The 13,898-nt window shown below is 41.6% G+C and overlaps 1 protein-coding gene across 1 annotated transcript; it reads right to left on the bottom strand.

The window, feature by feature from the left end:
- Positions 1 to 1,074: 1,074 nt before the first annotated feature.
- On the bottom strand, positions 1,075 to 13,898 carry LOC131892809 (nonsense-mediated mRNA decay factor SMG8-like). The gene is made up of 16 exons (XM_059242661.1): positions 13,628 to 13,898; positions 13,259 to 13,406; positions 12,527 to 12,667; positions 11,871 to 12,022; positions 11,676 to 11,800; positions 11,468 to 11,609; positions 11,280 to 11,398; positions 11,044 to 11,213; positions 10,723 to 10,971; positions 9,317 to 9,588; positions 9,043 to 9,243; positions 7,587 to 7,774; positions 6,421 to 6,711; positions 5,254 to 5,434; positions 3,444 to 3,634; positions 1,075 to 1,519 (listed from the first exon to the last, which is right to left on the bottom strand). The coding sequence occupies exons 1-16, from the start codon at positions 13,741 to 13,743 to the stop codon at positions 1,401 to 1,403; spliced, it is 2,805 nt and encodes a 934-aa protein (XP_059098644.1). The 5' UTR covers positions 13,744 to 13,898; the 3' UTR covers positions 1,075 to 1,400.

Raw genomic sequence — 13,898 nt, 5'->3', positions numbered from 1 at the left:
TTTGCTGTCTGGCACCTCGCCTGACCTTTTGGCTCAAACGCCCAAACGCTATCTGGTTCAATTGAATCCCTCTAGGTCTATCACAAATGCCAAACACCCAACCATTCGCTTTGCAAAGTTCCCTCAATTTTGGTGTAGATCCCAAACAGATGAGAGTGCGTGTGGTTGTGTGTATTTTTCTGTATTCCGGTAAAAAGAAATGGATACAAAATATGATGGTACAAGTTCGTTCTTAAAAATGAAATAGGCCTTTAGGTTTAAGTTCTCCTAGCCAAAGAGGCACGGGACAAACCAAGCCCAATCCAAACTTAAAGATCACAATTGGTTGTTGTATTAGTTTATTGAATCACTTCTCCACCCAATTTTGCTTTTTCATTTGAAACCATGCTATCCCCGAGTTCCTTACACCAATGATAGCTTGCAAGTCCCTTGACGAGGGAAAAGTGTTTGGCAAAAGTGTGTCCACAAAAATGGAAAAAACTGATGTTGATAGAACCAGTGAGGCAACCAAGTTATGCAAAGTTTGAGTTCAATAGCGATGCGTCTTGTAAGTAGAAAATAAATTGAGCCATACATACAAACACTCAACCCTCAATGTCAAGCCCGAGATTATACCACAAAACGGCTACGTCTTTGACTTTGTACTGTTGTAGCAGGAACTTCAGTGTTCCATGCTCCAAATCACAAACATTCTACCTCGGTAACTAAAAGCTTTTGTTTTTCACCCGTGAAATTTGGGTTAATGCCCAATTTTCTTCCCATTTAAAATTCGGAGGATGTTTTATTGGAATTTGAACCGTAAAATTAAAAAAGCAAGCACTGGTATCTTTATTAAGCTTTCTAGGACGCTATTTTGAAACAACAACCACTACAAGAACAAAGTTAGAGGTGCTTCATATTAATACCGCATTTGCTTATCCTTTATATACCTACCTTTCTTTAGACCACTTTAGTCCATGATATGACCAGTCGCAATAAAGGTATTCTGTATTAATCTCAAGTCCTTCAAATGCCAAGCCAGAAAAGGAACGGCAAGTTATCAGGTTTCCTTTTTTAAAAGGACTAAAAGAAAAGTCTCGGAAATGCTGCTTTATTCTATTCAAGTCATGTTTCCAGATCGAATCAATTGGGAAGGTAAGTACATTGGAAATCGTTGGGTACAACTCGGTGTCGTTCTACTCCAGAAGACGGGTACTACTGTAATTACCGTGGAATCTTCTAGTGGATTCCCCGGAGTTAATTAAAAACGGGCCTTTTCCTTTCTTCTGGGAACCACATGCTCCATCACAGAAAGCCTCTTGTTCCAAGTGGTACTTCACTTTATTCCGCATGCCCCTTCGTTGCCAACAAGCAAGCAAGAAAGCAAGCAAGCAGGGATCTGCTCACAGCACGTTCCACAATCACTTGCCTCGATTAAAATCTTCAAAGTCCTCTGAAACATTTATCACTCCTTTGAGGATTCGACCCGCATTTTGAGGCGTGACCTCTTTTTGAGGCGGCAAATGAGCTCCATTTTCACCTAAACGAAAAGCAAATCAATATATGAATCATTGCCTAGTTTTTAAGGAGCAAAGGAACAACGATGCGTCATTTATTCTACTGACATCTGTTAGTATTACGTCTATCTCCTAAAAAACCTTTTATACGCGAACTAGTTACCCCGGTACACATGGTCGCCGAAACATTTGACATCAACGACTCTCTTAAATTGCTCGCAAAGCACAACTTAAAAGAATCAATTTAATGGAATTTTTAAGCCCACTTAGCTTCTTATAATTCATTTAACCAATACTGAGTTACATAGTAAACAGTGGTCCCGTTTTCTTGCATTTTAGCCCCAAAATGCCCCGGTTATATCTTAACCTAAATTCCCAGACAATTAGTATTAATTTTCATTCGCACAACAGTAAGAGAGTTTTTTATATTTTCTTTGTCTTTTTTAATCGTGTACTTTTTTAATCTGAGCTAGAATTCATAAAGCAAAAAATTTAAAATTGTTCCTTATGGTTTTGTGAGCCAGGAAAATGCCACTTTTGGTTTTGGTAAGTTATACCATTGTGTATGATCAGGATCTAAACTTTTGGAGCAACATAAGAGCTTGTAGTCATTGCAAAGGATGGGTGAAAAAGTGTGATGTGTTTCGATTCGGAAGGTCAGCTTTTCAGCTTAAAGTAGAAGCTTAAAGGTCCTCGGTTAGGGCTCCCATCACAAACTGAAGAGTGTACAATATCAAAATAACACTCCTTAGATCAGTGGCAAAACGCGACCCTCGTTCTAGGTCTCGGAACCAGGGCTGCTTTAAAACTCGTTCCTGATCTTGGTTTTTCATTTCTTTACCCTTTTTCGTTGGAATGGGAGCTTTACCAGTGGTTCTTCAAGCTAAATAGCTGATTTTCCGGATCGAAACCCATCACTAGTGAATAGTAGATCATCAAATATTGATTCGCTATTATTCTGTTCGAAATTCGCGTTTCAGTTATTGATGTTATCCGCTATGAAAGAGCACCAATTTATTTAAACATTTGTCTTCTTTATAGATGTACATAGTTTTGATGAAGTCCATTTGTCCATTCTCCCTTAAACAGGCTTCAGTTTTCCATGTTTTGTAATTTCTCTCGTTTATATCTGCCATATCTTCTTATTCATAAATGTATTCGTCAGGAAATTTAATCATCCATTTGTGAATGGTTAGGTCGACTGGCCAAAACATACAGGCAGGTAAGGAAGGAGGTTCGATAATAAATCAGGGAGGTTATTTTAGTGAAGAATTTGCTGGTAAATATTTCCATTTTAAAGCAATGATGCTTTTGGATTTGCTATTCTTTGAGAGTTGAAAGTTGTTAAATTTTGTACTGTTTTCTGGCTGCTCGTTTGATGCTTGAAATTTCATTTTAACTTTACAACAAAATCTGTTCCTTTATAAGGATGTATGATATATGGAAATTCAGTTCATGCAATCAATTTCTTCTTTGAGGCATTGCCATGTTAGAGCGGTAAATCATGCCAGGTCACTACGTAGAATCAACAATCGGCGATTTGAGCATCTCGCTATTGAATTTACGGACCACTTAAGTTGGTTTCGAGTTTAAAATACTTACCACTTAAAAAGGTTTAGTTTCGGTGAAATATAGCTATCACTTCACTCAAATGTCACAACATTCTTTCTGAATCCCAAATCTCTTTTTTGCTTGAGTGGTTTTGGTGAATCAAATCTGGTCTAAAAAACAAGTCAATTGGAATCCAGCCACCCTCATTGCACTTTTTCCGCTTTACGCCTTTGGGAACAAATATGTTCGGGACAAACAAATTGACGAACAAATGCTAGGTAGTTTGTGACTGGATACATACACGTGGGGGACAAATGTCGCGTGAACAAATGACCTACTACGGGCAATCTGCGTTGCGATCTAGGTTGAGTTCTGTTGCTCAACTCTTCCACTTACCGCAATATATGAACGGCAATCGTAACACCCAACAACTGTTATGGGGCAACTTCTTCGGCTCCTTCCAACCACAATGAAAAACGGGACCATCTTCAGCGGGCTGAACTTCTGGCATTAGTGTTACATGAATGGGAGCTTTGGGTGTGACCACATGAATCCTCATTAATTGGGCTGGGAGACACACCCCGATGCTGGAATTCAAAGTGCCTATATGTAAGGTGTATATCCGTACAATCGCCGAGGAGAGATCATCGATTAGCTCGTATGATCAGGCACGAACTGCTAGAAATATGGACTGTGAACGAGCTTCCCGCCAAATGGGCCTGCTCTGGGTCAAAGCGACTCTGAGCCATTTTTTGAATTAAAGTAGTAAAATAAAGAATGTCGATTTCATCAATTTAAGGCGGGTCATTTTTATATCATTTACTTGTAAAGTAGTTCGTTTCAAAGTTATGTTAACAAAAGCTTCTGTAGCTGACCAAGAGCAGGCCGAAATTAGAATTTTATGTATTATTTACTACATAACATTGGATACATCTCCTGAGTTTCCAAAGCATTGTTTTGGGCTCATATTTGGCCAAGTCCGTCTCTTCGACAAGATTTTGTGGTCGTATCAAGTGCTTATTTGGAATGAAGTAAACGGTTTAGGAGATAAGAATTTTTTGCTTCCTTTCGCAGTCCACATCTCTAGAAGTCCGTGGATTAGGCAACGAATTGCCTGCATCCCATCATACCGATAGGTTGTCTTCGCCCTGCTTGATCAACTTCTGTCCTGTATATCATCACAAGGTGGTCTAGGTGCCAACGAGCAAAATAATAAGTAAACAAAAAGGCCACAATGGGAAAGACTATTTTCAGTTCTAAATTAGCCATTATCAGCTTTGAATAACATTTTTGTTGCATTAAATATCAACTCTTTGGAATGTCTCAGAGTCTGCGTACTCGAATCTCATTGTATCAGAGTGCATTGACTAAATGAATTGGCCGCCCAAATCACATAAAACATCAAAGAGGTATAAACTTCTCCATTTCAAATTTGCGAGACATGGCACAAATTCATACTAAGGTTTGCTCAGCACAGGATGGATGTTTCTTTCATTACTCTAAAAGAATCATCCTGAGCACTAGCACGGAACTAGTGAAAAATTCGCTTCGATTCTGCATGATAGTATCTAATTGATTACGTCCATCTCCATCAATTACTTCAAATTTTGCTTAGATGTGGCATTTCTTTCAAGATGACGAGCGAGCAAAAAAATATTTCTGGTACCGAGGCACAAGAAATTCGAAACTTTAAATGGAGGCTTTGACCTTCAACGGTTCTTTCAAATAGTGAATTGCGACACAAAGCATTCTTTTCTTCGCAAGCTCTTCCTTCGTCCCCAAGATAACAAATGGAAGAAGAGGTAAGCCATGGAGAAACTGTCACTCCAAGAACCCTTAGCATTATTTGACTAAAAAATGAATATAATGAACTGTCGAGTATATACCGTATATACATATATGTCTATGGCAACTACGCACAATTGGTAGTCCAACTTGTAGCCACGTGAGGTTGGGCAATTTGGCCCGATAAGTACAACCCAGGACTTGAGGAGCGCCTGCCGAAGTCACTTTTGAAGTGGGATTTTTTTTCAAGGACCTGAAAGCTACGGAACGTTGGAGTGGACACCGCCTCTCCTCTGGGTCATCAACCTCAAGTATTTGAACGAAGCAAGTATGCAAGTTTGCAAGCTAGCTAGGTAGGTAGGCAACCACAACCAAAAGCGATATTGTCGTTCCCTGCACAAAAAGGTGTGGTTCGTCTTACCGTCCAGGACAAGTCATGAATAAAGGCATGTCGGAGGCCAATACCTTCCCAGCGGCTTCCCTTAAACCGCTAGGGTTGGATTTTAGAGCTTGTCCAGGAGCCGAGGCCATGAAGCGATGCCCGCGTGGACATTCATATTCAAAACCCAGAAAAACTTTCACGGTCATGCCCATAGCGGTTCCTGTAAGGGGACAAGACATAAAATGGATCAGATTCGTTGTAGTGGCGCACTCCCACGATGGTTCGATAATGGGTCATTTATCTAGGCTGGCTATTGATTCATTGGCATACTCATGTCTTTTGGGAATACGTATTGGTTGAACGCGGAAATGTTTATATGCTCATTCAGACTAAGTGAACTCACAAACCCGACAGACTGATTTGGTGTGCACCATTGATTACACTTGGAAATACCCCGTTTTTTCGCTACATTGCGTCTAATTTTGTTTTATTGTCACAGGATACGATCATAATAATCCTTTTTCTCGAAATACGTTGAGTATTTGGCATGCAAGTCTGAAATGTTCGGGGTTCTTTTAGTTGTCGAACACAATGGTTTTTTCCCCTGTCATTGCAATTGTGAATTTTCAATGTTTACGGTTAACATGGCTTCCAAGTTGAGGAGCCTGATTTCAAGATGGACTCAACTTCTGCTACATATGGCTAAAGCAAAGTAAGAGAATAGCAAACAGGTGAAGGAAGACACGATATTTGGTTGATTTCACAAGAAAAAACCATATCTTGAACACTTGTTTCATGCCTGGGGCAATCTCTTATTCGCCGAAATAATGTTTGAAATGTTTGTGTTCAATTTTCAAGAGTTTTTTGAACCCTGTGAGACGACCTTCCCTTCCCCATTTACTCTTTTTCTCTTGTGATCAATGGAACATAATGCAATGGAGATGTCATTTCCTTCCTTCTTTTTCTCTTTTGTGCCCCTCTCAAGACACTAGAGAGGAGGAGGAGGAGGAGGAGGAGGAGGAGGAGAAGGAGGAGGAGGAGAAGGAGGAGGAGGAGAAGAGGTAGCAGAGGATGATGAAGAAGAAGCTGAAAACAAATTTGTGTCACTTTCGTCGTGAAAACTGTCTAAGACGAACCACCTAAGTGAACCAAACTAACCAGCCAACCAGGTATGCCTCCTCCACCTTCACAATAATGAAAACTTACCAATGGCATTTGGATTGAAATTGAGTTTTTTCATGGCGTTCTCGGCCAAATTTGGCCATTGTTCTTTCACGGTTTTCCATTCCAGCTTCTTGAGAGGGACATCCCACGGGAGTAATGATTTGGACCCTTGAAGGAATCCAGGTTGGTTCATACCAGAGGAATGCGAGTACAAATGCGAAGATCCCAATTGAATCAAAGACCAAGAAGGGAACAACGGTAATCGATCGGTGGGCGTGGTCTTGGTAAGCATAAATGAAATTGGATCGGCAAAATTGACACCAGGCCGATTTCCTATGACAAAGAAACATTGAATGAACGGACCCATCTGAAACAATTCCATTCCTCTGCCCAGGGGCAGAATTCAACAGATTTGAACACGAAATCATAATTTATTTCAAAAGAATCTACGTCTGAGAGGATTGGCAAAACTTTTGTCAATGAAACTTTCTTCAAGTGGGAAGGAGATTGGAAAAGAAGGGAAGAGGGAGAAATCTTCAAGAAACAATTCGAGATAAAACTCCAAGTTGAAGAAGTGACAGATCTTTCTAAAGATCCAAAGACAAAAGGGTAGAAGCAGATTTTGGAACAAGATTGAAATATTTGAAGCGGGATAACAAAACCAACGTACAGCTCGCTTAGGTGTCAAAAAACTTTAAGAGTGAGAGCTATATAATCTGTAGTTCAGAAATAACACTATTTGTTTGTCGTTTTAAAGACACCCAATCATCTCAATTTTCAAGTTTTTTTTTGGGTGAGTTTCATCAATAAAGAGTGAATGTGCACCTTCAAGTCTTTTTCGAAAATTTTCAAAGAACGTCAAGACGGCTTTGGAAAAGGATATATTGCATCGAAAGTCGAAGGGCAAAAACACGTTCAATCACACAGCATGCACTCACTTTCTAAAGAAAAATCAACAGCAATAATGTTTTTGCACCATCATATTGTTAGTTCACTCTAAATTTGAAGTTTGAAATTGTGCAACTACAATAGCTTGTTTTGCATCATTTATCTTACATTATGAGACCTGGTCCTCGATCCTCTGAACTTAGCAATCTACATGATTGACCCACAAACATTCTGGTTTGCGTCAAAAATGGCCCTAAATCACACTCTAGCGAACCGCGAGTTGAAAAGGGTTTTTTCGTTCCCTATTTCTACTGACTTACCTTGGTTGGTTTGAGCCAGATCAGCCAAAGATTGGAACGGTGGAACCGAGGTAGACGGCAAGTCTGGTTTGCCTTTAGTTGTTGAGGTTTCATCACTGTCTTTGATCTCCAAGTTCTCCAAGGTCTTCACAGCATTTGGATCGGAGGCCAAGTCTAGCAAGGCCGAGGATGATAAAGCAGCACTTGTCCTAGAACCAAGGGTACAAAGATTTAAACATCATCCGTAGGGAGGTAGAGTCGTTCCCTCTCCTTCCGGTTGGCCATTCTTCCACTCCTTCTATCTGCATCTTGCATGCAACCTCCTACTAACATTACCACTACCAACACCAACGCCAACAACTCACACGCACACACCCAAACCATACAACCATGGTCTCATCCATGCATGCCCTATATTCGTGACGAGGTGGAGTTTTCGTAAAAGAAGAACAAAGTGTCAAAATTATTATGCTCATGAAATGTGACCGTTCGGTGCAGTTCGGGTGAAAGGCATCAAATATGTATTGCTATTTTGTGCTAGAGAGGTCTGTTGCTCTCGTTCTTGCATTGCAACTTGGGAATTGTTTGAGAGCATCTCAAATATGAGGCCTCAAACCGCGCAAGAGTAACTCATCGGCGAAACTTTCCGCCGCCTAAATTGATATTGATGATCTCCCGGAAGCGCCTCCATATTGCTCGAGAACATGCGCATCTTTTTTGTTCAGTGGACCCTAGTTTTTCTTTCTAGTTTGTACATGTTCATGAATGATGACGTGTTCGAAGTTGATAATGGTCATATATCACGTTATATTCACATTAAAGGTGGAAACTAGCTATGAGTATGGTCATATGCATTGCAAGGAACAACTTTCCATTCGTCGTATTCTTCACAATCATTTTTACTTCAAATCGACCGACAAATCAAAGTAATAACTAATACAAGTACAACCCAAAGATCATTGCCCGTCCTCAATTTGTTGTGACTTGAAGATTGTTGCAATGGAACACAAGGCCTCTCATTGACAAATGTAAAAAATAAGCTTCTTTAGGTGGGCCTAGATTATGGGTCTTCAGAATTATCATATGACAATTTTCTAGGTAAATGCCGATGAAAAACTTTTGGTTCTTCGCAAGGCCAACCCTCTTTGCGCTTCAACTATGCTAGTCCTAAGAGAGTAATTTTAGGACGACCTCAAAAGATCTCAATATCGAGATACATGAAGAAATACAATGTTTTTATTGAACCTCTCACAAATCAAGACATTAATGGCATAAGGAGGTAGCATAGTAACACCTCTTTCTCAAGCAGAAATTTTTGCTTTATAGAGGCGGCATTGGACCATAGTTACATAGATAGTTGGTAAAGCTTTTTGTCAAATATTGGGCTCTGAATATCATACCTTCGAGGAAGGCGTAAGATCAGTAGGGGCATTAGTCCTCAACGAAAAAATCAGGTAATTGTTCTCAAAGTGCCTACCTGATAGCATTTGCCTTGGCTTCGCAGACGGGAAAGTCCAAATGAACCAAGGCTTGACAGCATTCGATCTCACATTCGGAGAAGAATCTCCAGTTGGCCTCAATCAACTCGAAAGGATCCGATCGGTTGCTTTGACGTTTACCGCAATTGCACGCCGATACAAAGGTCAGCCCGGACTCATGGTGGATGGTAGGCAGAGTCCTGGTCAAACAAAACCTCCCGCATTAGTACTAAAGCAAATCAGCACTCAATCATTCCCATTCGAAATACTCACTTTTTGTTGGTACTTCGCCGTCGCTTCCATCCGGAGTCGTCGTCTACTTTTGCTTTTTGCTCATCGGATGTTTCCATTGGAGGCTCTGAGGGTTCCTGTCCATGGATGTAATGTAATCGTTGTTTGCAAGGGTTGCCAGTTAAACTGTACTCTTCGCACATTTGTCGGCCGTTTTCCCAAAATGCGCGACAATCTTCAGCTAGCTTTTCCGCGTATTTGCTAGTCGAAGGACCTCGAGCTTGAACCGAGAAAATGGACATGGCTTGCATCAGCTGTGGAAAAATCGACGAAGCATTGGAATTAGGAGCATATGTGGGGCAAATTCAATTCCCACATTGGTCTCAACGCACTTTACACCCCACCCCATTCAGTTGAAAATTACTCTTCGCACATTTGTCGGCCGTTTTCCCAAAATGCGCGACAATCTTCTGCTAGCTTTTCCGCGTATTTGCTAGTCGAAGGACCTCGAGCTTGAACCGAGAAAATGGACATGGCTTGCATCAGCTGTGGAAAAATCGACAAAGCATTGGAATTACCAGCATATGTGGAGCAAACTCAATTCCCACATTGGTCTCAACGCACTTTACACCCCACCCCATTCAGTTGAAAATTACGTCTGCTTAGTCATATCTCCTCATTAACATTGTCAGCGTTGGTCGTGGCACAATTTTTCTTAAAGCCAAATCCTTGGTCCAAAACACTAAAAAATGCTCGTTGAGGCCAGAAAACGAATCAAAGATTTGTGAATTTTAACGCTCATTATTTAGTTTTTATCGAGGGACAAATCTTACACAACACGTTTTACGCCGCATAAACCTACTTTTTGATTCCATTGGTACTTTCAGATTTCCACTATTTTTAGGCTACATCGCATTTTTACGTAATTTGGACACTGGTTCATTGAAGAAAAAACGTGGATCCTCACACAGCATGTGTGGCGAGCGTATGCTTGCTCAAGTGATAGCTCATCTGTAATATGTATAAATAGCTAGGATCTCAATGGAATAAACCACTCAACTACCATCTCATGACTCATTGACATGGCGGACCTTGCGTCCGCCATACATGTAAACAAGTAAGTTTTCTGTCACCAGACTGTCAAATGCTTTTAACATGCAATAAATTCTGATGGTTTAAAACTACAAAATGCAATTGCTCAATATCCAAATGTAATTGATAACTATTTCAACATTTCTTCAATTGTAATCTAATTGCATTTCAATTACGTTCTTTCCAATTTGTTATTGATTTGATTACATTTCATTAGTCTCATTTCTCTGGCTGAGAGGAAGAGAGATTGAGGATAAAAAATGTTATCATTGCGAGTGGAGACAACTGCAAACTAGAAACGGTCCGGACAGTTGGTCGCTTTCACATTCATTACCCTACTCAGTATGCGTACTTACTTTAGCGTTGTGAAAATCTTGGGTGAAATACTGTGGCAATCCCTCTTTATATGCATTGAATGCCAATGGATGAGCTTTGGAGCAACGTTGTTCCGAGAATCGGATATCCCGATCGTTGTAACTCAAAAGCGCCAAGGAAGCTCGCTCGGAAATCTCAGAGGATTTACCTCGGATTTGGAACCCCGAATCCGGCTGGAACATCTGGAGCGAGGCCTCCACTGTGGCCAACCACACATGAATCGAGGGTAGCTGAAAGATAATTTACGCAAATCTATCGTTTAAACTATGTATGGGTTTCTTCCACCTTTCGCGTCGATTCACCTCCAAGCCGCCCAGATTGCCTTCAGCATCCGTTCCTTTAGTGGGAATGGATTGAAGATGATTGTCGAGGAATTGCGAGAAACAACGTGAAGATCGGGATTCCTGGACTTTTTCCTCGTAGAAATACGGCTTGAAGGGTCCGCGCACCTCCGGAATTTCGAGAGGTTGATCTACCACGTTCAGTCACAATTACCGTGTATGGGATCATTCGTAAATTCTGTGCGGCTTGTACTTACCCAGCAAATTTTGCAAGGCATTGATCGAGTCCAAAGACTCATCCCCAAAGCTCGCGTCCGTTCCATTATCCACGTATACAAATCCATCTCGACCCGGAACATTGAACAAGTTATTTGAACTATAGGCAAAATACCATTGAACGTGACAAAGTAAACTAGATCAAGTAACATTTAATTCGAAACCGAACCTATTTGTGATTAATCGGGCTTTTCGAAAGATTCGGTAGATTTGATCTTCCAAGGAAAACTCGAGTTTTCTGATAGGTGGGTGCTTGGAAATCGTTCCATCCTTCTTCAAAATTCCGGCAGTCCCACGGGATCCCCTCAAATCTATGTGATAGGCAGCGAGGCATTATTTGACGTTTGAAAATACTCCCAAGATCTCACCGGACTCACCAACGGGGGCGGTTCCAAAGAAGAAGAGAATTCGAGGAGGGCTTTGCCGCCCGTACACATACCAATTTTTGTTCAAATTAGGGATCGATTTGAGTGCATCCGAAAAGCTGGACTGTAACTTGGTTCTACATGAGAAGGACGCACATTCGTCTTATCAGCTTTTCTCCGGTTTTTGTAGTAAAGCCATAGTCTTACCTGACGGATTCGATGGATTGGAATAGCTGAACGTAGCTGAGATCGATGGTGTGATTCGGATGATAAAGGATGATCAAGTGGCAGATTTGGAACATAAGTAACATAAGCTTAGATCCCTCGAGCGATCTCTCAGACAGAAATGCGTGAAAGCCCTAAAACGGTTGGTAAGCTATATTCCAGCAATTAATTCACGACAGATCATTTCGAATCAATAAAGGTACAGCACAAGCTAAAAGTGAGTCAAGTAATCCGGGGCGGAAACGTGTGGTGTAACGGTTAGCGCAATTTCCTAGCATGAGAGAGAGCTTGATTTGATTCCCCTCCTCGACTACAGTACCATCCTCGTTGTTGGAAAACCCTCGCATCTATCAACAAAGAAAATATCAAAACTATCCCTCAACTACATTAGGGCTCATTTGAAATAGCAAGACAAATCTGGACGTTTCCATTGGAATTCCTTGGCTTTAAATTGACAACGGACATCATGAACACAAAAGTGGCTTAATAGGGTTTTCATTATTTTTCATGTCCAATGCTTGATGTCCACAAAAATGGTCATCGTAGGACATTTTCACCCCCTTGATAGTGTGGCATCTAGGTAGGGCTGATGTTTCAACAAAAGAAAATTGAGGAACTGCCTCGGATTTCTCACTTACTTGGGTTTGAAGAACGTCTTCGGCGTGTTGGGCTGCGGCCACAAGGGCCTTCATGTCTTGAATACCCTCCAAATCTAAGTAAACGCGTTGGCAGCGTCGATCCACGAAGCCGCGAATACAAGCGGAAGAAGGCGCGTCAGGCTAACGGGAGAAAAAATCAAATAACACACCATGATGGAACATATTCCATTTTATCATCATCGGTCAACTGCACTAGACGATGATGCCATGGTATTTTTAATGGCTCTGTTTCGGCGGAACCATGATCACGTGGATAAGACCATTGATTTATCCCTTAAGCATAAATCCGGCGAATTTTAGATTTAATCTGTCTGGCTTAGAGACCTCACTAAAACGCAGCCAAAGTGAAAGCAATCATTGTAAATTGAGGGAGATTTGATTGATTTCCTGATTGGTCTACATACATTGTTCACGAGTGGCATGTCCAAAAGCCAACATTAGCACAACAGCATAAAGGCATACTGCTTGATGCTTTTGGTCAGTATTTACTGGAGCAGGGTCTCAGGTACTGGACACGAGATCGCGGAATGAAATTGGTTCCATTTCCCACATTTTGTGTCTTCACGAGCGAGTGAGGATTTCTTGAACCCAATCCAGACTTTCCTGATCATTGTCGCTCCATTAGAGAATCAAACTACCAGAGTTGTCCCTTGGCTAGTCCCTGTCCTCCAAACACACAAACTTAAAACAGAATCTCAGTTCATCGCTTACTTGGGTGTGTCTGTGGTGGGAGAGTCGAAAAATGGCGCGTTGCGTGAGCGTGTCGAAAATTCGTATGCCCTTCCCGGGTCGCTCCCCGCCTTTGCCCACCACGCCCACCACCGTGAAGCCACCCGGGGCCAGGCTCTGGATGAAAGCACTGTCAAAGAAAGAGCCACAAGTGGCATGAGAACGAGGGATCGATAGCTAGTTAAGTGGCTCATGGGTCAGCGCTGAGTAAGGGGCAATTTCAAGTTCGGGACTGGATTGGGCTACGAACCAGGGCGAACCAGAGAGTTCTAAAAGTACCGCAGCAATTGCTTGACTGATTGACAGCCGGCCGGCTGGCTACTCGACCGACCGACCGCCCGCCCGCCTTACCTCCGCGAGAAATCCCGATCCAGGGGTAAAGTGAAGTGGCCTTGATGATCAGAAATGCGATACCCCAGGCACGTCTTTTTCGGCAGGAAGGCCGAGCAATTCTCTGTTAAAGTCATGATGATGATGATGACGGGGACAGACACAGCCAGTCTCTAGCCCTTGAAAAGCAGCTTTGAACAAGGAGCTCGATGTATGTATTTGTATTTGTGTACAATCTTCTTCGATCCTCTTTGCGACGTTTCCTCTCCCCACTTCAAAGGACCGTGTCAAT

This window comes from Tigriopus californicus, chromosome 2 (genome assembly GCF_007210705.1).
Source record: "Tigriopus californicus strain San Diego chromosome 2, Tcal_SD_v2.1, whole genome shotgun sequence".
Taxonomy (NCBI): domain Eukaryota; kingdom Metazoa; phylum Arthropoda; class Copepoda; order Harpacticoida; family Harpacticidae; genus Tigriopus; species Tigriopus californicus.
The sequence above is the reverse complement of the archived record's forward strand: the minus strand, read 5'-3'. Positions and strand labels throughout refer to the sequence as shown.